The sequence below is a fragment of the Sus scrofa genome, chromosome X, assembly GCF_000003025.6.
Source record: "Sus scrofa isolate TJ Tabasco breed Duroc chromosome X, Sscrofa11.1, whole genome shotgun sequence".
Classification (NCBI taxonomy): Eukaryota; Metazoa; Chordata; class Mammalia; order Artiodactyla; family Suidae; genus Sus; species Sus scrofa.
In genome coordinates, this window is record NC_010461.5 from 10367142 (window position 1) to 10394979 (window position 27838).

General features: G+C 42.4%; 1 protein-coding gene across 7 annotated transcripts in view; it reads left to right on the forward strand.

Annotated features, from left to right (window-relative positions):
* Nucleotides 1-27838, forward strand: part of OFD1 (OFD1, centriole and centriolar satellite protein) — a 54100-nt gene that overhangs the window by 5739 nt on the left and 20523 nt on the right. For 2 of the 7 annotated variants that reach the window (XM_021079581.1, XM_021079583.1), the window contains exons 3-12: nt 7106-7306; nt 9786-9854; nt 9942-9972; nt 17216-17323; nt 17686-17748; nt 19563-19699; nt 20286-20459; nt 22735-22841; nt 24808-24927; nt 26957-27030. In XM_021079581.1, the coding sequence (XP_020935240.1) occupies nt 7106-7306; nt 9786-9854; nt 9942-9972; nt 17216-17323; nt 17686-17748; nt 19563-19699; nt 20286-20459; nt 22735-22841; nt 24808-24927; nt 26957-27030 (1084 nt within the window). Of the gene's footprint in view, nt 1-7105; nt 7307-9785; nt 9855-9941; nt 9973-17215; nt 17324-17685; nt 17749-17786; nt 18872-19562; nt 19700-20285; nt 20460-22734; nt 22842-24807; nt 24928-26956; nt 27031-27838 lie in introns of those variants that run through there. The other 5 variants (XM_005673436.3, XM_003134936.4, XM_021079582.1 and 2 more) reach the window with 4 other exon arrangements.

Sequence of the window (27838 nt, forward strand, 5' to 3'; positions counted from 1 at the left end):
GTCGTGGCACAGTGGTAAACGAATCTGACTAGGAACCCTGCGGTTGCGGGTTCGATCCCTGGCCTTGCTCAGTGGGTTAAGGATCCAGTGTTGCTGTGAGCTGTGGTGTAGGTTCCAGACATGGCTCGGATCCCGCGTTGCTATGGCTCTGGCGTAGGCCGGAGGCTACAGCTCCTATTAGACCCCTAGCCTGGGAGTCTCCATATGCACGGGAGTGGGCCCAGAAAAAGGCAAAAAGACAAAAAAAAAGTACATGTGTGTATGTATATATATGTATATATGTATATGTATGTATATGTATATATATATAGAAAGGTGTATATATATATAGAAAGGTGTGTGTGTATATATACATAGAAAGGTATGTATATAGATATATAGAAAGGTGTGTATATATATATATATATATATATTTGAGCAGCAAATATTTCTTTTTTTTTTTTTGTCTTTTTGTTGTTGTTGTTGTTGTTGCTATTTCTTGGGCCGCTCCCGCGGCATATGGAGGTTCCCAGGGTTGAATCAGAGCTACAGCTGCTGGTCTACACCACAGCCACAGCAACACCAGATCCAAACCGCATCTGCAACCTGCACCACAACTCATGGTAATTCTGGATCCTTAACCCACTGAGCAAGGCCAGGGATTGCACCCGCAACCTCATGGTTCCTAGTGGGATTCATTTCCACTGTGCCATGGCGGCAACTCTGCATTTTGTTCTTTTTTATGGCTGAGTGGTATTCCATTGTGTATATGTACCACATTTTCTTTAATCCATTCATCTCTTGATGGACATTTAGGTTGTTTCCATGTCTTGGTTATTGTGAATAGTGCTGCAGTGAACATAGAGGTACATGTATCTTTTTGAATGAAAGTATTGTTCAAATATATGCCTAGGAGTGGGATTGCTGGATTGTATGGTAGTTCTATATTTAGTTTTCTGCGGTACCTCCATACTGTTTTCCATAGTGGTTGTACCAATTTATTTTCCAACCAACAGGGTAGGAGTGTTCCCTTTTTTTCACACCCTCTCCAGCATTTTTCATTTGTAGACTTATTAATGATGGCCATTCTGGCCAGTATGAGGTGTACCTCATTGTAGTTTTGATTTGTGTTTCTCTAATTAGTGATGTTAAGCATTTTTTATGTGCCTCTTGGCCATCTGTATATCTTCTCAAGGGAGAAATGTCTGCCTGTTTTTCAGTTGGGTTGTTTATTTTTGTTTTTTTAGCTGTTGTGTGAGTTGTTTATGTATTTTGGAGATTAAGCCCTTGTTGGTTGCATCATTTGTAATTATTTTCTCCCATAGGTGTTTTTTTTTTTAATGGTTTCCTTTGCTGTGCAAAAGATGTCAAGTTTGATTAGGTCCTATCGGTTTATTTTTATTTCTATTGCCTTGGGAGACTGACCTAAGAAAGCATTTGTATGGCTGATGTCAGAGAATGTTTTGCTTATGTTCTCTTCTAGGAGTTTTATAGCTTCTTTTCTTATGTTTATGACTTTAAGCCATTTTGAGTTGATTTTTGTGCATGGTGTGAAGGTGTGTTCTAGTTTTATCGATCGACCTGCAGCTGTCTAGTTTTACCAGCACCACTTTCTGAAGAGACTGTTTTTCCCATTTTTCCATAATTTTGGATCCTTTGTTGAAGATTAATTGACAGTAGGTGTCTGAGTTTATTTCTTTTCCATTGGCTCATATGTCTGTTTTTGTACCAGTACGGCACTGTCTTGATTGCTGTAGCCTTGTAAAATTGTGTGAAGTTTGGGAGTTATGTCTCCTCCTTGGTTTGTTTTCCCCTCAAGATTTCTCTGGCAATTCTGGGTCTTGCATGGTTCCATATAAATTTTTAGTTTGTTTGTTCTGGTTCTGTGAAAAACGTCATGGGTAATTGGACAGGGATTGCATTGAGTCTGTAGATTGCTTTGGGTAGTATGGCCATTTTAACAACGTTAATTCCTCCAATCCTGGAGCATGGAATATCTTTCCATTTGTTTGAATCCTCTTTAATTTCCTTGATTAATATTTTATAGTTGTTAGCATATAAGTCTCCTTGGTCAGGTTTATTCCTAGGTATTTAATTTTTTTGGGTGCAATTTTAAAAGATATTTTTATATTCCTTTGTTAATATTTTACTGTTAGTATACAGAAATGCCACTGATTTCTGAATGTTAATCTTGTATCTTGCTACTTTGCTGAATGTGTTGATCAATTCAAGTAGGTTTTGTGTGGAGTCTTTAGGGTTCTCTATGTGTAGTATTATGTCATCTGCATAGAGTGACAGTTTTACCTCTTCTCTTCCAATTTGGATACCTTTTATTTCTCTTGTTTGTCTGATTGCTGTGGCCAGGACTTTCAATACTGTGTTGAGTGAAAGTGGTGGAGTGGGCATGCTTGTCTTGTTCCACATTTTAGCAGGAAGTCTTTCAGCTGTTCTCCATTGAGTATTAAATTGGCTGTGGGTTTGTCATAAATGGCTTTTTTTATGTTAAGTATACCTACTTGTTGGTAAGAGTTTTTATCATGAGTGGATGTTGGACTTTTCACATGCTTTTTCTGCATCTGTTGAGATGACTTTTCTTTTGTTAATGTGGTGTATGAAGTTATATTTTTATATGGTCAAATCTATCATTTCCTTTTTTTATCTTTTATTATTAAAGTTTTTGTGGCCACATCTGAGGCATATGGAAGTTCCCAGGCCAGGGATTGAAATCAAGCTGCGGTTATGACCTATGCCATAACTGCAGCAAAGTGGGATCCTTTAACCCACTTCACCAGGCCAGGGATCAAACCCTTGCCTCCACAGTGACCGAAGCCACTACAGTTGGATTCTTAATCCACTGTGCCATGGTGGAAACTTATTGTTTACCTTTTTTGCTGGTTATTCTCTGTAAGTCCTTCTCCATTGAGAATGAATATTCACTTTTTAAGTTTTAAAAAAGGCTTCCTTATTTACAGTTAACTTGTTAGCCCACCTGGAATTAATTGTAGTCTGTAACACATCAATCCACTTTCATACATGGAATGGTTCTTGCATCTGGGCACAGCATACATTCTTTTACTGCCCTTGAGATTCAGTTTGATATGGTTTTACTTTACTTCTATAGTCACAATTGATATTGACCAATCATTCTCTGTTTTAGAAAAAATTTTATGGAAGTATGGTTGACTTAAAAAGTTGTTAGTTTGGGGAGTTCCCGTCGTGGCGCAGTGGTTAACGAATCCGACTAGGAACCATGAGCTTGCGGGTTCGGTCCCTGCCCTTGCTCAGTGGGTTGACGATCCGGCGTGGCCGTGAGCTGTGGTGTAGGTTGCAGACGTGGCTCGGATCCCGCGTTGCTGTGGCTCTGGCGTAGGCCGGTGGCTACAGCTCCGATTGGACCCCTAACCTGGGAACCTCCATATGCCGCGGGAGCGGCCCAAGAAATAGCAACAACAACAACAAAAAGACAAAAGACAAAAAAAAAAAAAAAAAGTTGTTAGTTTGGGGTGTACAGCAAAGTAAATCTGTTATACATATATCCATTCTTTTTCAGATTCTTTTCCTATTTAGGTTATTATGTAGTGTTGAATGTAGAGTTCCCTGTGCAATAGAGTAGGTCGTTGTTAGCTACCTATTTTATACCTAGTAGTGTGTTTATGTCAATCCCAACCTCCGAATTTATCCCTCCCCCCCAATATTTCCCCTTTGGTTTCAAAATCTTTGAGTCTGTTTCTGTTTTGTAAGTTCTTTTGTATCATTTTTATTAGATTTCACATATAAGTGATCTCATGATATTTGTCTTTCTCTGTTTGACTTACTTCACTTAGTATGATAATCTCTAGGTCCACCCATGTTGCTGCAAATGGCATTATTTCATTCTTTTTTATGGCTGAGTAATACTCCACTGTATATGTATACCACATCTTCTTTATCTGTTCCTCTGTCAGTGGACATTTAGGTTGCTTCCATGTCCTGGCTATTGTAAATGGTGCATCAGTGAACATATTTAGGTGGGTTTTTTTTGTTTCTTTTTTATGGCTGCATCTGCGGCATATGGAAGTTCCTAGGCTAGGGGTCGAATCAGAGCTGCAGCTACAGACCTACACCACAGCCACACAGAATCTGAGCTGTATCTGTGACCTGCACTCCAGCTTATGGCAATGTCAGATCCTTAACCCCCTAAGTGAGTCCAGGGATTGAACCTGCATCCTTGTGGAGACTACATTAGGTTCTTAACCTGCTAAGCCATGGCGGGAACTCCTAGTTGTTTTTTTTTTTTTTTGAAATTAATTTATTTTTTATTAAAGTATAGTTGATTTAGAGTGTTGTGCCAATTTCTGCTGTACAGCAAAGTGACCCAGTCATACATATATATGTATTCTCTTTCCCATCATGTTCTATCCCAAGCACAGGGAACTGTACATTTAGTTTTTTAAGGAACCTTCATATTGTTTCCCATAGTGGTTGTACCACCTTACATTCCCACCAACAGTGTAGGAGGGTTCCCTTTTCTCCACACCCTCTCCAGCATTTACTGTTTGTAGATGTTTTGATGATGGCCATTCTGACTGGTGTGAGGTGATAGCTCTTTGTAGTTTGGATTTGCATTTTTCTAATAATCAGTGATGTTGAGTGTCTTTTCATGGGCTTTTTGGCCCTCTGTCTTTTTTGAGAAATACCTGTTTAGATATTCTGACCATTTTTTAATAGGGTTGCTTGTCTTCTTTATATAAAGCTGCATGAAGTGTTTGTATATTTTGGAGATTAATCCCTTGTTGGTCCCTTAGTTTGCAAATATTTTCTCCATTCTGTGGGTTTTCTTTTCATTTTGTTCATAGTTTCCTTTGCTCTGCAAAGGCTTTTAAATTTACTTAGATCCCCTTTGTTTACTTTTGTGTTTGTTTTCTTTTATCTAGAAGGTTGATCCAAAAAGATGCAATTTATGTCAAAGAATGTTCTGCCGATGTTTTCTTCTAAGATTTTTATAGTATCTGTCCTCACATTTAAGTCTTTAATCCATTTTGATTTATTCTTCTATATAGTATTAGAGAATGTTCTAATTTCATTCTACTTTTTTTTTTTTGTCTTTTTGCCGTTTCTTGAGCCGCTCCCACGGCATATGGAGGTTCCCAGGCTAGGGGTCCAATCGGAGCTGTAGCCGCCGGCCTACGCCAGAGCCACAGCAACGCGGGATCCAAGCCGCGTCTGCAACCTACACCACAGCTCACGGCAACGCCGGATCGTGAACCCACTGAGCAAGGGCAGGGACCGAACCCGCAAGCTCATGGTTCCTAGTCGGATTCGTTAACCACTGCGCCACAACGGGAACTCCAGAAATTCATCTTTAATGTCATTCCACTGTTTGCTCCTCTTTCACCTGCTTATATCACTCATTTGATTATTATCCCATTTAAGTACTTGTTCGCAAGACATCCTAAATCCTTTTATTAACCTGCATGTAAGTATACTTTTTCCTTACTATGTTACAAGTTTGATTAAACCACTCTGAATTTTACTGGTGGAGAAGGCTGTAGTTTCTCTTTTATTATTATTTCAGTTACTTAACTATCAGATGAGGCAGAGCATGCATATTATGTTTAGTGTAAATGTCTTTATTACTTGGGGGTTTTAGCAGTACATAATGATTTCTGTTCTCTACTAGTTTTTTATTTTTTTACCTACTAGTAATTTTCTAATAATTTGTTTTAATGAAACATGGTTGATCTACAGCATATTACTTTCAGGTGTACAGCAAAATGATTGAGTTATACATATATATTTTTTTTCATATATTTTTCCATTATGGTTTATTACAGGATATTGACTATAGTTCCCTTTGCTATATAGTAATACCTTGTTTTTCCATATTCTAGTGATGATACGCTATTCTACTCTCTAGCTAAATAGATGTAACAAGAACTCCATTTGTTTCTTGTATTGCATTAATAAGAATTCCTTAGATGTTGTTTATTGCTGAACTGCATAGATCTAGGCAGTATACTCTTAAACTCAGCCCAGTTGTATGTTTCCAGATTATATGTGAAAAAATTAGAACAGATAGCCAGCTATCAGATTAATTTAGGGGATTTTCTTGTCTCTTTTTTCGACTGAGCCTGTGGCATGCGGAAGTTACATGAGCCGTGGGTTGAACTCGCACCACAGCAGCAACCAGAGCCACAGCAGTGACAGTGCTGGATCTATAAGTCTCTGAGCCACGAGGGAACCCCTTAGAACCCAAATGAATAATATTGCTGGTTTTATAACCTTGTGAAAATTACCCACCTTGAACCTAAATTTCTTCATTTATAAAATAGGGGGAAATTACTGTATTTCACAATATTTAGAATTATAAATAGTCTTTGTGAAAGGGAATCTTAATAAGCTTTTTGGGGGTTTACTGGTTTCTCTCTTGTGTTTATTATTTTCCTTTTGGGAACCGACTTTTTTTTTTTTTTTTTTTTGTCTTTTTGCTATTTCTTTGGGCCGCTCCCGTGGCATATGGAGGTTCCCAGGCTAGGGGTCGAATTGGAGCTGTAGCCACTGGCCTACGCCAGAGCCACAGCAACGCAGGATCCAAGCCGCGTCTGCAACCTACACTACAGCTCACGGCAACGCCGGATCGTTAACCCACTGAGCATGGGCAGGGACCGAACCCGCAACCTCATGGTTCCTAGTCGGATTCGTTAACCACTGCACCACAACGGGAACTCCGGAACCGACTTTTATTTTGACCAATATACTTTAACTCAGCATTATTTTCATAGCTTGCGACAGTCGGCAGAGAGGTGAGGTAGTAGTAGAATTGTCCCTATATTTGATATCCTGATGAAAAGTTGCTGAAACGGGCTCATAGGGAAGTGAAGTTAGAGTCTCTGGCGTTCTGGCTCACCGCCAGTTCACTTGGAAGCTGGCAGAAGCAAGCTGCTTTTTCCAGAACCCACTGGGATGCTTATCTTACTGGGTGAGACAAAGTGTGCAGGGGATGGATCCTAACTTTTGGTCATGGATCTAGAACCATCCTGGAAATAAAAGGAAGGATTATAATTCATGTGACAAATCTGTGTACCTCCTGTGGAAAAAATCTTGCTGATTTTTTTCCCCCTCTTGTTTCATTTTGTTCTGGAGCTAGACACAACTCAGAAACCACCTCATTCACGAGCTGATGCACCCTGTGTTGAGTGGCCAGCTGCAGCCCCCGTCCATCGCAGTGGAAGGGAGCGCCCTCTTAATAGGCGCTTCCAACTCTCTCGTAGCAGATCACCTACAGAGATGTGGCTATGAGTATTCACTTTCTGTCTTCTTTCCGGAAAGTGGTTTGGCTCAAGAGAAGGTATGTCTTTGCTTTTGTCTTTCTAAGTTTTCTGTTAGAAGTTCATTCTTGAGATAATAGCTAAGTGCTCCTTGGCTAGCTGGGTCCATTTCTCATCCATCTTTGAAATTACATCACATATTTGTTATAGGAGTACGAAATTTGTTATTGTTATCAGTTCCTTGGAATCTTGATGTGTCTTTATAAAATTGTGATGTATAGGATCACTGCATGTTTTGGAGCTAGCGTTGATCTGACGCTCTGTGTAGTCTGACACCCGTAACGGCCATTTGTTGAATGTCTGTTGGAAGATTGGCCCTGCTGGTCACACTGCAGGTGTGAGGTGTATTACAGATGAGGATCCAGAGTCTAGAGAGGTGAGGCTTTCCCTGGAAGTGCCATGAGTTAAGGATCTGGCGTTGTCTCTGCAGCAGCTTGGGTTAGTGCTGTGGCTCAGGTTCGATCCTTGGCCCAGGAACTTCTGCATGCTGCGGGTGTGGCCAAAAAATAAAAATAAATAAATAAATAAAAACACAAAAAAAAACCCACCGCAGTCGAGAGGTGAGGTGATTTACTCAAGATCACGTGATTTGTAAGTGGCAACAGAGGGTAGTAAATCTAGATCTGTACAGTATGCTCTGCTTACCATGCTAGAGTCTCTTCAGATATTTGTTGCTTATTAAACATATTAAAACACATTTTACCGCTTTCTGATTACCTTAAACTATCTCCCAAATGTTGAACTTACTAGTCACACTGTGTAAATGCAGATAGAGCAAACTTTTCCTATTTTTTAAGAGACCTAATTTTTTTAGAGCACTTTAGGTCACAGCACAATTGAGTGGAGAGATTGCCAACATGCTCCCTGACCCCACACAAACACAGCCTCCCCTGCTATCGACATTTCTGACTATGTATGTATTTGCATTTGATGAACCTGCACTGTCTCAGCATATCACTCAAAGCCCATAGTTTTTTTTGTTTGTTTGTTTTGGGGGTTTTTCTTTTGTCTTTTTTTAGGGCCACACCCGTGGCATGTGGAAGTTCCTAGGCCAGGGCTTGGATCGGAGCTATAGCTGCCGGCCTATACCACAGGCACAGCAACACCAGATCCAAGCTGTTTCTGTGACCTACACCACAGCTCATTACGACGCCAGATCCTTAACCCACTGACCAAGGCCAGGGATGGAACTCATGTCTTCATGGATACTAATCAGATTTGTTTCTGCTGAGCTATAACAGGAATTCCCTTAAAGCCCATAGTTTACATTAGAGTTCGCTCTTGGGGTTGTCCCTATGTTTTTACTCTATCTTGGCAATAATTGTCTGAAAGTTGGATATTCAGAGTTTTTTCTTGTTTTTGTTGTTGTCGTTGCCTTTTTTTTTTTTTTTTTTTTTGCCACGCCTGTGATATGCAGAAGTTCCTGGGCCAGGGATTGAACCCCCACCACAGCAGTGGGCCCAAGCTGTTGCAGTGACAACACCGGATCCTTAACCCACTGTGCCATGAGGGAACTCTATGATGTTCAGAAGTTATAAGAGAACAGTGTTATTATTTGAAAAAGTTAAAATTTAAATAGGCCATATTTATTGATTAAGAACGAGATTTGCCAATATTAGGAATTCTTTTTTGCTCTGTCAATCTTTAAGTTTCTAATTACATTTCGCAGTGGCTTATAACAGTCATTTTATATTTATAGCATTGATGACCTGGTTGACACCCTTAAAGGTTTCTGTACCATAAAATACTGTGCAGAATATTTTTTTAAAAAACAACTGAAAATACATCAGTATTCTCAGGGTAGATACAGTGAACAATACATATTGTAGTAGAAATAAATATTAAGAATGTTTACTCAAAATGTTTGACTAAGGTGTGTCTAACATAGTTTTAAACATTCAGAGTTGTAAAGACAGTAAAAACTCTTTACGTTATGAAGCAATAGTAGTTTTAAAACTACATTGCAATTAAGAGACTCTGGAGTACATTCATATATTTGTTGGTGCCTCAGATGTTTGTTATCTGTAAGGCATTAGCCATTTCTGTCATTTTTGTTTGGTGTATCGTCTTTGATCTGAAGTATTTAGAGGTTAATTATGTGATCAAGAGTAATTTTATCCTTTTGACACCAACGTTTAACTTAATAGTATAAGAAAGCTTAAATTTTATTTTATTAGTATGGTTATAATTTTTTTTTTTAAGAGCTGCACCTGTGGCATGCGGACGTTCCCAAGCTAGGGGTCGAATTGGAGCTGCAGCTGCCAGCCTGTGCCACAGCAATGCCAGATCCAAGCTATGTCTGCCACCCACACCACAGCTCGCAGCGGTGCCGGATTCTTAACCCACTGGGCAAGGCTAGGGATCGAACCCGTTTCCACTGTGCCACAACGGGAACTCCATGGTTACTTAGTCTGAAGCATGATTTTTAGTCTTGTATTTGGAAATGTCCTAGTTTATCACTTAGACATTGATGTTAAATCTGTCTACTTTTTTTTTAAGGTATTTACTATGCAGGATCTATTACAGCTCATTAAAATCAACCCAGAATCCAGTCTCTACAAATCACTGGTAGAATTGTTTTATTTTTATAACCTGTTTTGGTTTGTTAATTATAACTGAATGCTTGAATAAAGGTACACTATTTTCTTTTAACAGATTTCAGGATTTGATAAAGGAAACCAAAAAGGTAGGAGCCTTCATCTTTGTAGAGATTAGGAACATTGTTAAGTGTATTTTTGTATCAGAGAGTGAAACATTTTTAGGGGGAAAGAATAGGAAATTTAATTTGAATTGGATCATTTGATCTTCCTTGATAACAATACCTTACCTTTTTTCTCTTTTTTTCTTTTTTTGGCTGCATCCATAGCATGTGGAAATTGCTGGGCCAGAGGTCGAACCTGAGCTACAGCAGTGACAGTGGCAAATCTTTAACTGCCAGGCCACCAGGGAGCTCCATCCTTACCTTTCAAATAAAATGATTCATCTGTTTTGATGCATGTGGATCATTTGCCCTTCACTTCAACCTTTTAAAATAGCTCTTACTCAAATAAGAAATTTGGAGGAGTTCTCTGGTGGCCTAGTAGTTAAGGATCCGGTATTGTCACTGTTGTGGCATAGGTTCAGTCCCTGGCCCAGGAATTTCTGCATGCTGCAGGTGTGGCCAAAAAACAAACAAAAAAAGAAGAAAACAAACTGGAGACGGCATCAAGAGCCTTACAAATGGATTGGAAGCTAGTCTTGGTAAATATACCTACTGTTTGAAACATTTCCAGAAAAAAACAAAAACAAAAAACTAAAATTGTTTAAGCCAAGTATCTTTATATCATAGATATCCCTCCTCAAGTACAATGTAGAGTATTAATATTTGCCTAAAGAGTGAAATACCTGTTCAGTAATGTGTTATTTTTTGTTAAGTGTTTATATAGGCCTGACACATTACTCTAATTTTGGCCTTGATAATAACTTTCAGAGTCCATTAACTGATCTCAGACAATAGAAACTATATATATTGGTCTCTGCCCCCAGTTCCTGGCACACACCTCCTAAAACCCTTCTGATTTCCGAAGTGATAAGAACACAAGGTGCATCTCTTGTTACAATACTGGTCTGTGACCTCTGTTCTTGACACAGGCCTCCAGACACCCTTGTAACTTCCTGGGTGATAGGAGTGCCTTTTGTTCTAATGAGCCAACTTTGCGTGGGTCCCTGGATGGCTCCTGGGGGAGGGCCAGTCACTGCAAGGGCCAAGCCATGAGTAGAAGCTGGGGATTTTCAGCCCCACCCCCCAGTCTCTTGAAGGGGGAAGGACCGAAAATGATGTTAATAATCAATTATGTGTACTTTAAGCCTCCATGAACCCCAGAAGTATGGAGTTTGGAAAGCTCCCGGGTTGGTGAACACGTGGAGGTGCTGGGAGGTGGCGGAGAGCGCGTGGGAGTTCCGGGCCTTCCCACGTGGACCTCACCCTCTGCATTTCTTCCATTCCGCACTTCATCTCTTTCCTTGATGCTATGCTTTATTTAGTAAACTGGTAAACATAAGGAAGTGTTTGCCTGAGTTCTCTGAGCTGCCCGGCAGATGCATCAAACCCAAGGAGGGGCTTGTTGGAACCTCCATTCTACAGCTGGTTGCTCAGAAGCACAGGTGATAAGCTGGCCTTGCAGCTGGTGTCTGAGTACGTGGCTGTGGAGGGAGGGCAGTCTTACAACAGAGCTTAACCCCTGGGATCTGATGCTACCCCAGGTGGGCGGCGTCACAATTGGGCTAAATTGTGGGACACTCAGCTGATGTCACAGAGACTTGCTTGATGGGGGGAAACCCTCTCCGCCCCCTGCCCCCCAGCCCCACATGAGCTGACCAGGGGCATGAAGTATGAAGTGTTGTGCAGCATCCTGTGTAGCGTGAAGGAGGCTCACATGGAGGAGAGCGCTGGTAGGAAGAGGTGGGTTTTCCCTTCACAGACAAGGGAAGCCGAGGTTTCTGCCTCTCACAGCTGCTGTGAGTGGCCGACCACGGGCTGGGCTTGATGTTGGACTAGTAGTGTGAACATAAGCTGGTAGCTTGCCTCTGGTGGGCTGGGATCTTCCACGTGCCGTTGGTGTGGCCAGAAACATTAAAAAATAGCTACATGTGAGGCGTGACCACCGTGTGGGACAGCACAGGTCTAAGTAAATAGCTGCTGTCCGTAGCTTCACTGTTTCAGGGAGAAATTGAAGGGATATTTAGGAGTGATCTGCCTTCAGGTATTTATATTGTTCTTTAAAATAACTTTTCACCTTTAAACACTCTATTTAAATCTTTGTAGTTAAGAAAGACCTCTGGCTAACACCTCTTACCACCTTTACCCAGCATCCTGGTAAAATTTCTGAAACTCAGGAGAACAGTCCCATCAGGTATCCTAGTGGCAAAATTTGGGTGGGATTCTCTTGCTAACGGTGAAATTAGCTACTGTTAAAAAATGAAAAGATTTAAAAATTGGTGGCTTCCAGTTAAGAGATTGAGACCATGAGAAAGCATGTAGGAACACCTGTCTGTCATGTGTTCCCTGACGGAGACCCATGGTCTCATCTTCTGGTGTCCATGTTCTGAGGGTGCTGAGCTGTTGAATGGTTATGGTACTTTTGTTCTTACACTCCACTCACCCATCCTTCCCACCCCTAATTGTTCATTTCTGAGATAATGATACCCAGAAAATAACTGAGCTGAAAATGTGGACACTGGCTCTTTGCTTTCTGGAAGTTAAAATCCTTAGCTGTGATTGGCAAAGGAATAGATAAATAGATGAGTGGGACAGAATAGAGAGCCCAGAAGTGGGTCTGCACAGTCAACTAGTTTTTGACCAAGGACAGAGGCAGTTCAGTGAAGGAGTTGAACAAGTGCTGCTGGGACAATTGGACATTCATCTGCACAAAAATGAACCTAGACACAGACCTGACACACAAAAATTAAAGATGAATCATAGATCTAAACATGGGGCCTAAAACTGTATAACTTCTGGAAGTAAACATAGGAAACTTTTGTGACTTGAGGTTTGAGGATGATGAGCTATGACACCAAAAGCATTATTGAAAGAAACAATCAACCAGTTAGACTTTATTAAAATTTCAGAATGTTTGCTCTATGAAAGATACAGAGTAAAAAGAGAGACAAGTTTCATGCAGGGAGAGGGTATTGGTAAAAGACTTCCAATAAAGGACTTTCATCGAAAGTGTACAAAGAAGGAGTTCCTGCCGTGGCGCAGTGTGTTAAGTAAGAATCCAACTGCAGCCACTCGGGTTGCTGCAGAGGTGTGGGTTTAGTCCCTGGCCTGGAGCAGTGGTTGGATCCGGCATTGCGGCAGCTGCAGCGTAGGTTGCAGCTGCCACTCGGATTCAATCCCTGACCTGGGAACTTCCGTCTGCTGTGAGTGTGGGCATTAAAAAAAAAAAAAAGTATACAAGGAACTCTGACAACTCAACACTAAAGAGACAACTCAATTTAAAAATGGGCAAAGTTTCAGTACAGACAGTTTTCCAAAGAAGACATACAGATGGCAGATAAGGATATAGAAAGTTGCTCCACATTGTTTGTTATTAGAGACATTCAAATTAAAGCAAAAATGAGATAACACCCCACACCTATTAGAATAGTTAAAATCCAGAGCACCTACAACCCTGGGTGCTGACAAGGATGTGTAACAACAGGAGCTCTCGCTCACTGCTGGTGGGAATACAGAATGGTGCAGCCACCCGGGGAGATAGGTGCTTTCTTAGCGTACAGTCGGACAGCCTTGGCTCTATGTATTTACCCAACTGATTTGAAAACTTAAGTTCACACAGACAGCTGCACATGGATGATTGTAGCAATTTTATTCATACTTGCCAGAAATTGGGAACAACCAAGATGTCATTTAAGAGGTGAATGAATAAACAAGCTGTGGTACCTTAGACGGGGGACTCCTATTCAGCTAAAGGGAATGAACTGTCAAGCTATGCAAAGAGATAAATAAATCCTATGTGCGTATTAATGTAAGAAGCCTGTGTGCAAAGGCTACATGATTGATGTGACATTGTGGAAAAATGCCAAGCTATTGAGATGGTAAACACACCCATGGTTGCCAGTAATTTGGAAGGAAGAGGTAGAAGGCTTAAGAGATGAAGCAAGAGTTCCCATCGTGGCGCAGCAGAAATGAATCTGACTAGGAACCCTGAGATTTTGGGTTCGATCCCTGGCCTCGCTCAGTGGGTTAAGGATCCAGCGTTGCCATGAGCCGTGGTGTAGGTCGCAGATGGGGCTTGGATCTGGCATTGCTGTGGCTGTGGTGTAGGCTGGCAGCTGTAGCTCTGATTAGACCCCTAGCCTGGGAACCTCCATATGCTGCGGGGGTGGCCCTAAAAAGACAAAAGACAAAAAAAAAAAAAGCTGAAGCAAAGGATTTGTTTTTGGGTGTTGAAAATATCCTTAGGATGCTGTAATGGCAGGATACATGGCACTAGACATTTGTCAGAATTTGTGGAACTTGGAGCTTCCATTGTGACGCAGTTGAAATGAACCCAGTGAGTATCCACGAGGATGCAGGTTTAATCCCTCGCCTTGCTCAGTGGACTGGGGATCCGGCGTTGCCGTGAGCTGTGATGTATGTAGATCACAGACGTGGCTCGGATCCCATGTGGCTGTAGCGCAGGCTGGCAGCTGTAGCTGCGGTTCGACCCCTATCCTGGAAACTTCCATATGCCTCAGGTGTGGTCCTAAAAAGAAAAAAAAAAAACATTGTAGCACTTTATAAAGAGTGAACTTTCATGTATGCAAATCTAGGAGTTCAGGTCATTCCAGGATGGAATGCAGACTGTGACAAAACAATCTAACCATAGTAACCTCACTGAAGGGGGTGGGGAGCAAGTTTCCCAGCTGACTCACTTGGGAAAGGAATGAAGACTAAGGCTCCAGGCAGAAGGAACTGTTCAGAGACTATGACTTCAAGGTGGTAATTCCTTCTTGTTGGGGGTGCAGGGTAACCATCCTGAAACCATGATACATGTGTGACGGAGTTAAACGAGTAAATGGCTGGTAGATGGCAGCAGCCAGGTGTTTGCTGTCGGAGTGGGACCTCACAGATACATTGGGGCGGAGGCTGGAGTGGTCCATGTGGGGATGGGTTAGTTGTAGACGGCAGTGTGAATTAGCTTCATGTAGATACAGGTGATTGAGATATTTATAGGTAAGTATGTAAACACAGGTTATTGTGCACTCATTCCCTTGCTCTGTAGGCTGAGGGGGAGAAGCAGTGACATCCTAGTCGTGATGAGCACACCTCGAGCCCCGTTGAGAGTCCTAAGACAGGGTTTCTAATGACATTCCATAGGAATAGGAACCAGGGCTCCTAGGACCCGTGGTCAATTCCAGGAATGGAGTGGGGACTATTACGTGATGATCCTGGAAGCCCTTACAGTGCCAGAACCTAAGGAAGTGCTTAAGAAAAAACCCACAGTGAAAGTGCTTCCACAAGCCAAAGCCGGAACAATTGGAGTAACAAAATAAAAGATGGGGTGATGTACATGAGTTACGGAAGTATGCTGCATTATAATTACCAAAGTATAGAATAGGGGTTCATGCAGATATAGATGACTGCCTAAATGAGGAGACTAGAGAAATGCTTCCTAGAGGGGGTTGTGCGTGGAGGGGAGGGGGTTGAGCTACTTAGGGGCCTGCGGAATGCACTGCAGGAAAGGCCATGACAGCAGAAGTGCTGAGGTGGAAGAGCACGCCTCTCAAAATGATGTATTGCAGGCTCTTGATTTCTGCCAAATGTTGATTTTTTTTTCCTCCATGGGGGGAACTGAGATCCAGCCCCAGCATGACAGTAGGCTCCGGTTAGGTGAGAACAGGCTGACAAGAAACCATCAGGAGAAGAGGGTGGATGAGACAGAAAAGAATTGCCAGGAAATGAATATGAAAGATCAGAGCTTCTATTTATAGTAGGGGAAGTAAAAAGTAGTGTATTATAGTATTGTCAAAAAAAAGCTCTTGATTTGATGTAGAAGTCTCTTTAACTGTTCTAAGAAACTGAAAACTTTAAAAAGCCTTGAGTATAAGTTATTTTAGAAGTTTCAAACTATTCAGAAGGGTATAAAGTGAAAGAAACATAGAAATTCTTGCCCATACTCTCTCATTTACTTTCTGCTGATAACAAAAATGAGTGTCTTGTTTATCCTACTAGAATTTAGTTGATGGGTGTTAAAGTCTCTATAGATGTAATTAAAACCCATATACTCATCAGTGGGGTCATGTTATAAACTATTGTGTGATTTGCTTTTTTTAATCCACCAGTATATTTATCTCTAGCTGTATACTTAGACTAATTATTTTTAAGGGATGTATTTAATTAACTTCCTGTTGATGGAGATTTTATTGTGTAGCTCGGTTTTGCTGTTAGAAGCAGTTGCCGTGCAGCGTTAGGTCTTTTGTGCCTTGGGCCAGCATAGCTGTCTAAGGGGAAAGAAGTGGAATAACTAGGTTAAAGGGCGCTTGGATTGTGAGTATCCATAAACACTGACAAATTGCCCTCCCAAGTGCAGAACAGCCTGCTTCCCCGCTCCCTTGCTGACACCTGGAGTGCTAAGGTTAAAACTTGATGACATGATTATCGGGAAAAACGTGATCTTTCTCTTGTGTTAATTTGCATTTATGATTTTGTTCATACTCATTTGACTTGTAATTTTTCTGTAAACTCTGCCCATGTCTTGCCCTGGTTTCCTGTTTTGTTATTGACTTGTAATATCTTTGATGATATGAAAATTAGTACTCTGTCTCTATATTATGGCACGTGTATGGTTCTGGTTTATCCTTTCTCTATGTTTTTTTTTTTTTTTTTTTTTTTCCCTTTTTAGGGCCCCATCTGTGGAAGTTCCCAGGCTAGGGGTCCAGTCGGAGCTACAGCTGCTGGCCTATGCAACAGCCACGACCAGGCCAGATTCAAGCTGCATCTTCAACCTACACCACAACTCACAGCAATGCTGGATCGCTGACCCACTGAGCAAGGCCAGGGATCGAACCCACATCCTTATGGATACTAGTCAGATTCGTTTCCATTGCGTCATGATGGGAACGCCCATCCTTTCTCTTTTTTTAATAATTCAGTGAATTTTAATTATCATTGTACACCCATCGTCACAACCTAATGTTAGAACATTTCTATCCCATGTCCTTTGTCTTCTGACTTTGTTATCTCATGCCATATATGTTCTTAATTTTCATGTTTGATGAATATTTTTTCTTATTGTTTCTAGGTTTTCGTGTCATGCTTGGAAAGGCCTTTGCTCAGAAATAATTTTTGAGAGATATTTTATTTAGAAAAGATAATATTATAAAACCAAGATTGTGTAAGCAGTGATTGAACAGTGGTTGAATGAAAGAAAGTTGTGAAATGAAACCATACATGTTATGTCTTTTAGGTTTTCTTATGCAGTTCCTAAAAGAGATGGCAGAATATCATCAGACTAAGGCGAGTTGCAACACGGAAACTCAGACAGATTCAGCACTTCCCATCAAAGACTCTCTGGGTAATTGTGGTCTTCTGTAATCTTAATTCTTCGGTTTCCATTTTGAATGAAAGGCATGACCTGATGTACTGTATTATGGTTTGTTCCTTGATGGGGAGGGATGAAAGCTGCCAGTGGCAGAGGTGCTCATTTTTTCTGGAATCGTGGCTGGGAGGGACCAGGAACTGCTCTCCAGGGCTGCCCCTCCCAAATCTCATGGGGACTTTGGGGCCACTTCCTTGTTTGCTGAGTTGAACCTCTCTTGACTCTGACGTTCTTTCCTGTGTCTCATCTAACTTTATAGCCATTAAAGTGAGAAGATCCTAGACTATATGCATTTCAGAGAACTAGAGAAGTCAGTGGTCTGTTCCTTTATTTTATAGTTGGAGAAACTGAGGTCACCCGAGGAAGAGCAACTTGGCAACACCCAGTCTGGGTCAGAACCGGTAGTAAAATGCAAGTTTTCTGGTCCATGATCCAGGGCCTTTTCTACTGTGTAGCCTTTCTTTGTTTCTTTCTGTCTTGCCGAACTTGGGGCATGCAGAGGTTCTGGGACTAGGGCTCGAACCTGCGCCACAGCTGTGACTCAGGCCACAATGGTGAAAACACCAGATCCTTAACGCGCTCTGCCACAGGGAACTCTGGTATAGCCTTTCTGTAATTCCGTTTTGGCCTTTAGTTGTGTGCTCAGGAAAGAAAGGAAACAGTTCAGATGCTGGGGTTAATTTCTTGGCCCTTTATTACTCTTAAAGAGCATTAGTGCCTTTAACTTGGAAGAAGGTTAGTTCATTTGTAAAGCCCATATTGTATGACTAGGCCTTTATTTAGGTGTAGGTTTGATTCCATTAGGAACAGAGAATATGCTTACTCTAGAGCAGTTCTGTTCAATAATAGGAGCCCCATGTGTGACGTGACATTTTGCAACAGCCACAGTAAAAAAGGTAAGAGGCAGGTGACATTTGTTTTAGTAATATACTTTACTGAACCCGATATGTCAAGATATTATCCCAGCAATGAAATTAATATAAAAATAATGAGACATTTTACATTTTTTGTTTTGTACCCTGTCTTGGACACCTGGTGTGTCTTTTACACTTAGAGTACGTGTCATTTTGCACTGGTCACGTTGTAGGCACTCAGTATGGCTAGATGTGGCCACAGGCCTGTCTTGGACAGACCAGTCCAGAGCATTTGGGAGAATTCAGAAAGGTAGATCGAAAACCACAGCTAAAGCTTTGCCAACAGAGACGTGTCTGCCAATATTTTAACCAGCTTCTGCCAGCCTTCTTTTCCTGGGTCTGCTTTTTGGTAGTGTTGGTGTTATGACTGAGATAGTACAGGAGGGCCAGGTTTGCAGTGTGCTTTGTGATTGATCCCCAATCCGCAGTTGGTTCGAGGGCCGCGGGTCTACTGGAAAGAGCACCTGAACGAGAGACCATTAGTCGACCTGGCTTCAGCCGCATTGATGCCGTTAGGTAGTTGCTTAGCCCTCTGGCAGTTACTTCACCTGTATGGGCACCTTTTCCCTCTCTGTGGAGCTGAAACACATGGTGTTTGCTTCATCTGAAGGTTAGTGTTGCGAAAGTGTGAGTCAGCTTTACCCAAAATCCAATGAGAGCTCTCTCCCTTGGCTTTTAGAGGCTGGGGAGAGAGGCCTGTGTTTTCTGACTTAAACTGTGCTCTTTGTTTTCTTTACCTCTGGTATGTTATGCTGAGAAATTTCAAACATTCAGAAAAGTTGAAACACTTTCACAGTGAATGCTTGTATACCTAGAGTCTGCCGTTAAACCTGCATTACACTTACTTGATCACTTACCTGTCCATCCATTCAGGTCTCTCTCTCTCTCTCTATATATATATATATATGTATTTTTTTTTTGTCTCTTTTTAAAGGCCACACCTGCAACATATGGAGATTCCCAGGCTAGGGGTCTAATTGGAGCTGTAGCCACCGGTCTACACCACAGCCACAGCAACACGGGATCCGAGCCACGTTTGTGACCTACACCACAGCTCACGGCAACACCGGATCCTTAACCCACTGAACGAGGCCAGGGATCGAACCCACAACCTCATGGTTCCTAGTCGGATTCATTTCCGCTGAGCCACGACAGGAACTCCCAGGTCTATTTTTTGATATATTTCCAAGTAGGTTGCAAACATGCCTCCATTTTCCCCAAAGTATGCCCTTTGCTTGTGAGCAGAGCCTCCTGCTGTCTTGACCATGTTTCTGTAACCTGTTTCCTGTGTTGTTTGATAGCTGAGAAGCTGCAGCTTATTGATGATGAGTTTGCAGGTGCTCACCCTCAGCACCCAAAGTTAGAATCTTTGGAAGTCAAGTTAAACGAATATAAGAGAGAACTAGAACAGCAGCTCCGGGCAGAAATGTGTGAAAAGGTAAGATTTATCTTATTGTTAATGAGAGTGATACTTTTTTTTCCTTTTTTTTCCTTTTAGGGCCACACCTGTGGCATATGGAGGTTCCCAGGCTAGGGGTTGAATCAGAGCTACAGCTGCAGGCCTACACCACAGCCACAGCAACACGGGATCTGAGCCTCGTCTGTGACCTACACCACAGCTCATGGCAACACCGGATCCTTAACCCACTGAGCAAGGCCAGGGATTGAACCCACATCCTCATGGATGCTAGTCAGATTCTTAACCCACTGAGTCACAGTGGAAACTCTGAGAGCGATGTTTTTGCTTTTCTTTTAATGTCTTCCTGTTAGGTGTGTAGGGCAATATCTAGAATCTTTACTGATGAATGTGATTATACTGTTGTATTATTCTTTGCAATTGATGTCATTTCTTTATGCCTTTTGAGTGAACCCTACAAGTACAGTGAATGAGATGACACATGAAGATGAATTAAACTAAATATATGTAAACAGCATTAACATTAAGCCTAATGGTGAAAAGATAATTTGTTACTATTTCTTCAGTATAGTTATTGTATTTACAATTATTTGTCATCGATTGGCAGTTGAAACATTTTAAAGATACTGAAATAGCAAAAATTAAAATGGAAGAGAAAAGAAAATGTGAGAAGGAATTGACTGATTTCCGGAATGAACTTGAGAGAACCTGTCAAGCAAAATCTGAAGCCCTCATTTCTCGGGAAAAGATGACCCTTGAGAGAATTCAGAAGCATCAGGAGGTACTATTCTACAGTAGTTTACGGGTGGCTATGTCCAGACTGTCTCTCTGGCAGGGGCTGGGGCCCAGGGCGCACGTGGGAGGATGGGCCTTGGAGAGGACGCACTGACACCCTTCCTCTGAGCCGGCTGGAGGGAAAGGACGGCAGACGTGAGTGCAGGCGCTGGGAGTGGGAGAAACACCCAGGAAGCAGCGGGTTTGAGGCTTTGGTAGCAGCTTGAGGGAGAGGGTCAGGGTGGGGAATGGCCTTTGCAGGCAAAGGAGAGCAGCTCTGAGAAGCAGATGGGGCTGCCTGAGCCGTGAGGGCCGGGCCGAGGCGGGCAGCCTGGCATTACTATGGACCAGACCAAGCGCTCGGCGGCAATGGTTGTGGCCCAGCTCCTGGAGGGTGTGCAGGTCAGCCAGGGCGGCAGAGAGGAGCTTGGAAGAGCTGCGTTTCTTCGGCCTGCAAAAGGTAGCCCATTTGGTGGAACACACTGGGGTTCAACAGTGTAGGGAAGGGAGCCTGAGAGATCCAGTAGCTGTGAACACCAGCCAGCAGGGCCGGTGGCGTGGCTGTCACACAGACCTCAAGAAGCAGGTCTGCGCATCCTGCCGGCTGGAGTAATAGGGCTGAGCCCGGAGGACAGCATTGCAGGTTGGGGTTTCAGGTGAAGATCGCAACAAAATGGAGCGCATGGCCCTGGGAGCCAAGGTCAGGTCCCCAGAGTGGCAGCGTGCAGGGCTGCCAGGCTCGGCCACGTGGCCTTTGCACTTGTCCCCAGGAAGGTGGCTGGATGGGAGGTAGAGAGGTTGCCGAGTAGCAGGGAGGGTGCGTAGGGAGGGATTGGGTCCATCGATTTAGGAAAACCAGGCTCCTTCCCTAAGGGCGTGTCATAGACCAGACTGGATTTGGGGGCCCGTTTGCTATGGACAGAAGCCAGAACTTGTGTCGGGAGGTGTTGGAAGTGGGAGGCTTGCTTCCAGGGTCCACCCTTGCTTGGAGCTTCTCCGTAAGACCCAGTTTTGGTGATTCCCCCCCGCCCCCCACCTTGAGTTTTGTGTAGCAGTTCTGGAAAGTGGGCTTGCTTCAGCCATAAAATAAATGTTGGAAGCACAGGTGTTGGAAAGGCTTGGATTGTGTTTATACTCACAAGTTGACCTTCAAGATAGGTGGCTGACTAGATCAGATCAACCAATTAACAGACTTGAGCCCCCATTTAGTCCACTGATACTCTGAAGGCTCTAGAGAAGGTTGGCATCCTCGAAAAGAGAACGGTGCCTGGAATGCCCCTCCCCTCCTCTGCCTGATAAAACCTCCCAGTCCTTCAAAATCCAGCTGGACTGTTACCTCCTTGCGACACCTGTCCTGACTCCCAGTGGCACTCCGTTGGGTGTAGCGCATGCCGTGAAGTCTTGAACATACTTGGTTGTGAAACCGTCACCGTGCAGTGTGACTGCAGGGTGGGTTTGTCGTAGTGGGTTTCCTTCTCTCTCCCTGACTAAATGGTGAGTCTTTACTCACGGTGGGGACTGTCCGTTATATCCCTTCATCTTTGTATATGCAGCTCATGGTATTCCCTCTGACGTCTGATAGGTGTTCAGGAAATCCTTGCCCAGGGAACACACAGATGGAAGCATAGCCGTTCATTCGGGGCATCATGTGAGCTTGTCGAGTCCGAATGACCTAGAAATTGAAACTTGCAATAATGATGGAACTGTAGGGATTCTCTCTCTTTCTTTCTTTTTTTTTTTTAAGGGCTGCACTGTGGCATATGGAGGTTCTCAGGCTAGGGGTCCAGTCGGAGCCACAGCAATGCCAGATCCAAGCTCCATCTGTGACCTGCACCACAGCTCATGGCAACACTGAATCCTTAACCTACTGAGTGAGGCCAGGGATCAAACCCATGTCTTCATGGATGCTAGATGGGTTCGGTAGCCAATGAACCATGACAGGAACTCTGGGATTCTCTTCTTTTTAAGTTTTATTGCTAAATGTATCCTTTGTTTCATTTTTTCTTGCTGAAGAACTTAGTGAACTTTGAAGTGTCTGAGAGATGTTAAGTAAAACAACTGGAGAAGGGGTGTTAGGAATTTAAGGTGATGTACCTTAACGGTCCTCAGGGGAGGAAGGAGTAAATTACTGTGGCAAAAAGGCAAAACATGTACCTCAAATTGAAGTCTCTTCAAAGCGAAATTGTTCCTTTAAATGTCTGCACTTAGCAAGTGGCGTATTAGTTCAGCTCTCTTTTGTTTTCTTTAGTTTGCTTGCTAAAACTGAATGCTTTCCTGTACAGAATGAAACGAAAGAAATTTATGCTCAAAGACAGCTACTGCTAAAAGATATAGATTTGCTGAGAGGCAGAGAAGCAGAGCTGAAGCAAAGAATTGAAGCTTTTGAATTGTAAGTAATGTGTTTTGTTGTGGATACTCAGAATGAATGAGATTTGAAAGAACTCCTGAATGGGTCTCAATATTCTAAGATTAACTATGAAGTACAGTTCTGGGTTGTAAAGGTGATACCACCTAGCATTAAAGGGCACCGGTTGAGAGAAACAAGGATGAGAGTTTTGCTTTTGAAGTACCAGACACTGGGATGAAAGGACGATTCGCCGTCGTGGGGCTCCGGTGGAACCGGACTAATAATTCGAAGAAGCTGATAATGTTTGAAATCCATCATCCGTTTCCCATTTGTGAACAACCATTCAGATCTGATAGACTGATGTACAGGTCGTAACTGAGTCCGTGCTGTCTAGACCGCCTGCTGCCTTTACCTGCTCTGCTGCCGAGATGGGAAGATAAGGGGCTCTGGGTTGCCTTGTACCGGGGGGGACTCTTTCTTTTGATGAGTGTGTTGCTTCCTCTAAGTGCTCACCAGTGTCTGATTCGTCACATCTCACGTGGGATTCACGCAGGCTCAGCAGTCAGAGGATTGCTGGAATAAGCCTTCTTGCCCATTGCGGTCTGCTGTGAATCAGTACTCGAAGATACTCCATGAGTCCTCTTTCATTAAAAGACTTGTCTTCATCTTCTTTAATGTTATTTTCTCTCCTACAAGGGCTGGGTTGGTTTGATTTCTTCTCTCTGGCAGCCTTAGTACCTTTTAGGCAATACGGAAGAGGTGAATGATCACACGAGAGAAAAGGAACACGGCTTGGGCCAAGATAGTTCATGACGCTATAGTCACTTCTTGACCTCCACTTGCCCCCCTCCTCCCTTGTAGGCAGAAAATAAGGTAAATAAATACAGTGTTATTTTACCTTTAAGTTTTTATTTATTTATTTTTTACTGTTAATTACTGTTCCTTTACTGTACAGGGTAGCCAGCAGAGGGAGCCAACACACAGAGCTTTTATCCTTTGCTTGGAATACTCCCTGTTCCCTAGTACTTCTATTATTATTACTATTCTTCTTCTTCTTCTTTTTTTTTTTTTTTTTTTTTTTTTTTTTTAGGGCCGCGTCTGTGGCATATGGAAGTTCCCAGGCTAGGGGTCGAATTGGAGCTGCTGCTGCACCATAGCCATGGCAACGCCAGATCCGAGGTGTGTCTGTGACCTACACCACAGCTCATGGCAATGCCGGATCCTTAACCCACTGAGCGAGGCCAGGGAGCAAATCTGCATCCTCATGGATACTAGTCGGGATTCGTTTCTGCTGAGCCACGATGGAAACTGACTCTTTTTTTTTAAATTAAAGTATAGTTGATTTACTCCCTAGCACTTCTCTTCATGGCTTGGTGTAAGTACCTCTGAACCCATTCTCCAGCTCTGGAATCACCGTCGTGCTTGATGTAGGGTCTCACTATGAAGACCATTCCATTCTGCAGTATTTGGAGGTTCTGACTGATCATTTGTCTTTTGCTCTCATTCAGCACTCTTATCAGTGTGGAATTAGTCAGTTATCAAGTACCAGAACGAATCTTCTGCCTCTGATTCCTGTGGGCTTATCAATTGAATCTTACGGTTAGAAGCAGTATTCTAGAGGAGCCAAGCAGTTGAGTACACGAGCTAAAGTCTGGTTTGTAGCTCTGGAGCTATCAACATTAGTCATTCAGCCCTGGATTGATTATGGCCACTTAGCCCTTGTGACCATTTTTCAAGTGTGAACCATCTTCTTTGAGAAAGCACTTTGGTTTTGGCACTTGCCCACTGTCCCCAGGCAGGTGGCACCAAGGAGTTCCATCGGCCAGTTCAGACCTATCATCACTCAGTCAGCTCATAAAAGAGGTGGAAGACTTCTGGCTCTTGCCCTAACAGTCACATAACAGTTGGAGTCTGTGGAGCTAAAAACACATGGTATCTTTCCCCCTAAATTTTCTACTCCAAGTACTATAGTTTTCTAATTTGCCTTATCTGTTTTTGCTAATTTCAGGGCCCAAAGGCTACAAGAAGAGAAAAATAAAAGTGTGATCGATGGGCTTAGGAGGCGGGAGCTGAACATCCAGAGTATGGAGGAGACCTACGATCAAAAGCTCAAGAACGAACTGCTAAAGTAATTGACGTTTTTAAAAAAAGTATTGCAGTTGAGTTAAATTGATAACACATAGCAACACTAATGAAGTAGGTAGAACTAATGTTTGATGGCAACACTGAGTATTAAAAAAAATGTTTGTAGTGAAAGTCAAGCGTTTCCTATGAGTATTTGATATGATAGTTTTAAAAAGATACAGTACAGAGAATAGCATCTCCTGCTTCTGTTGTTCCTCTAACATTGATCAAGGGCCTATGATTTGCTTGCATTTTTTTTTTCTTTTTAGAGCCACACCTGAGGTATATAGAAGTTTCCAGGCTAGGGGTTGAATCAGAGCTGCAGCTGAGGCCTACGCCACAGCCACAACAACACCGGATCTGAGCCACATCTGTGACTTACACCGAAGCTTGTGGCAATGCCAGATCCTTAACCTACTGGGCAAAGCCAGGGATTGAACCTGTGTCCTCGTGGAGACTGTGTTGGGTTTTTAGCCTGCTAAGCCCCAATGGGAACTCCTTATCAATTTGCTTGAATTTTTTAAGGGAACTTTGTGACATGCTCACCTTGTATTGCTGAAAAGCTGTAAATGGAAATTACAGGCACTTGTATCTTTTTCTGTACCCCACTTAAACTTTCTTTAAGGTGGGGATTTCTAATGATTAATAGGTTATTCTACTTAATGGTTATAGTATTGGTCGAATATGTACCTTATATTCCTTCAATATTCTGCAAAGAATCAAAAGAAACTAGAATTAACTATGAAGCAAAAAATGATACAGGGAAAGAAAAATAGGGAAACTGTGGTACTGTGGCCTTTTTGCAGTCTGAGTTTTGTTGTGTTCTGGTGAATAGTATCTCAGTGCAATGACAGTAAGCCCATAAATTGTAACTTTTCTCTCCAGGGCTCTGCGTAATAATGTTTGGCACATGATAACTGTTGGGTTAATGTGAGTTGAGTAAATGAATTCATAGTGACCAGATAGCTCAGCAGCTCTGGGTATGTCTTAATCATTGGCCTCTTTTTACTGCTTTGTCCATGATTTGCTATTGACAGTTCATTATGTAGTACTTGCAAAGGTTTTTTTTTTTTCTTTTTTTGAGGTTGTTCTTAAAAAGAATTCTAGTACAAAATACAGCACCTTTTCCTTGTATAAGTTTTGAAATAATGGATTTTATCTCAGTATTTTATGTCAACTCCTCTAATAGAGCTGTGAGCACTGAAGAATCTGTGGTTATTAAATGGTTAGGGATAAATGAATAAAACGTGTATGTGAACTTGGCATGGCCATGGAGTAGGGAACTGTTGCGTATCTTTGTCTGGCCTTGGGTTTGGCAAGTGTTGGAGTTTGGAGGATGTTGACCACAGGAGTGCTTCTCCTCTTTCCTTTCTCTCATCTCTGAACCAGAAAGTCAGCTTGTAGTAGCTGGTAGAGATAGTAAAATTCCGTGAAAACATGCCTTTTGGTATCACCAATCCACATATAATGCTCTTGGCAGTGGCTCTCAATATTGTGCTCAGCCCCTGAGGGTGGAACTTCTTATCCTGCTTGGGGTTGGGGAAGTGGGGTGAGTTGCTGCTGCTTTTTTTTGTCCGCACCTGCAGCATGCAGAGTTCCCAGGGCCAAGGATCATAGCTGAGCCACAACAGTGACAACACCAGATTCTTAGCCACTGAGCCATCGGGGAACTCCGTGACTGGCTTGTTATCCTTGGGGATTTAGCGTCTGTTGTATACAGGGTAAATGCAACTAAACTAACTTAATTCTTGGTGTCAGTGGACATCACCCGAAAAATAGTGCTTCGGTAGCCTCAGTAATGTGCCCTTTTATTTTGTGCTGGAGTTTGGGGACCAGTTTAGAGGATTGCAGCAGGACTTTTTATATCCAGAATTCAGATTCATGGCCGTAGTACCGGGTGACGTTGAAGCTCATGTGTTGTCCTCTTCGGTGCCCTCTGGCGCCAGGTGTCGTAGATAAGCTCAGGCATCGGTAACAGTCTGTCCAGGAACATGACCGGGAAGGAGCTCATTTTCCGTCATTCTGACTCTCAGGTATCAGCTGGAACTGAAGGAGGACTACATCACTAGAACTAACAGGCTGATTGAAGATGAAAGGAGGAATAAAGGTGATTCTCGGGGCTTGGAGGGGGCTGGATTTTTCAGTTCCGATGCCTGTGATTAGCTTCCTAAGTTGGGCTTGCTGTATAATTCATAAAATGTGTACCTTACATTTCATTGTTACCATAAAAGGACACCGTTTTTGTCCTTTTAATTTTATAAAATTAAAAATTAGCACTATGTTTTTGCAAACTTCCATGTTTAACCTTTTCTATATTTGCAAAGATCAGCGGTTTATTGGCAGGATTTTATTCAGCTTTTATTTCACTCTGTTTTGGTAAATCCGTGATGTCAAGAAGGTGGCAGCCACTTACTGCCATCGGTTAATATTACTCATCACCACGAGAGATTTCATTTTTCTTTCTTTTTTTTTAAAGTGTTTTTTTATTTTTGTTTTTTTGTTTTTAGGGTCGCATCTGTGGTACGTGGAGGTTCCCAGGCTAGGGGTTCAATCGGAGCTACAGCTGCCAGCCTGCGCCACAGCCACAGCAACGCAGGATCCTTAACCCACTGAGTGAGGCCAGGGATTGAACCTGCAACCTCATGGTTCCTAGTTGGATTCGTTTCCATTGCACCACAATGGGAACTCAGAGATTTCATTTTTCACGTGGGGAAAATTTTCGCTTCTCTGTTCCCTGTGACCTAATTTCTTACTTCTCTCACTTCTAATATGTATTTATGCTTCGTGATATTTTAACTTGACAAGTAACTTCCTAAACTCTTGTATACATTATCTACATTATCCCAAGACTAGGAAGGTTGGGTAATTTTTTGATCTTTCATCTGATCTTTACATTTCAGTATATTTCTTTTTAT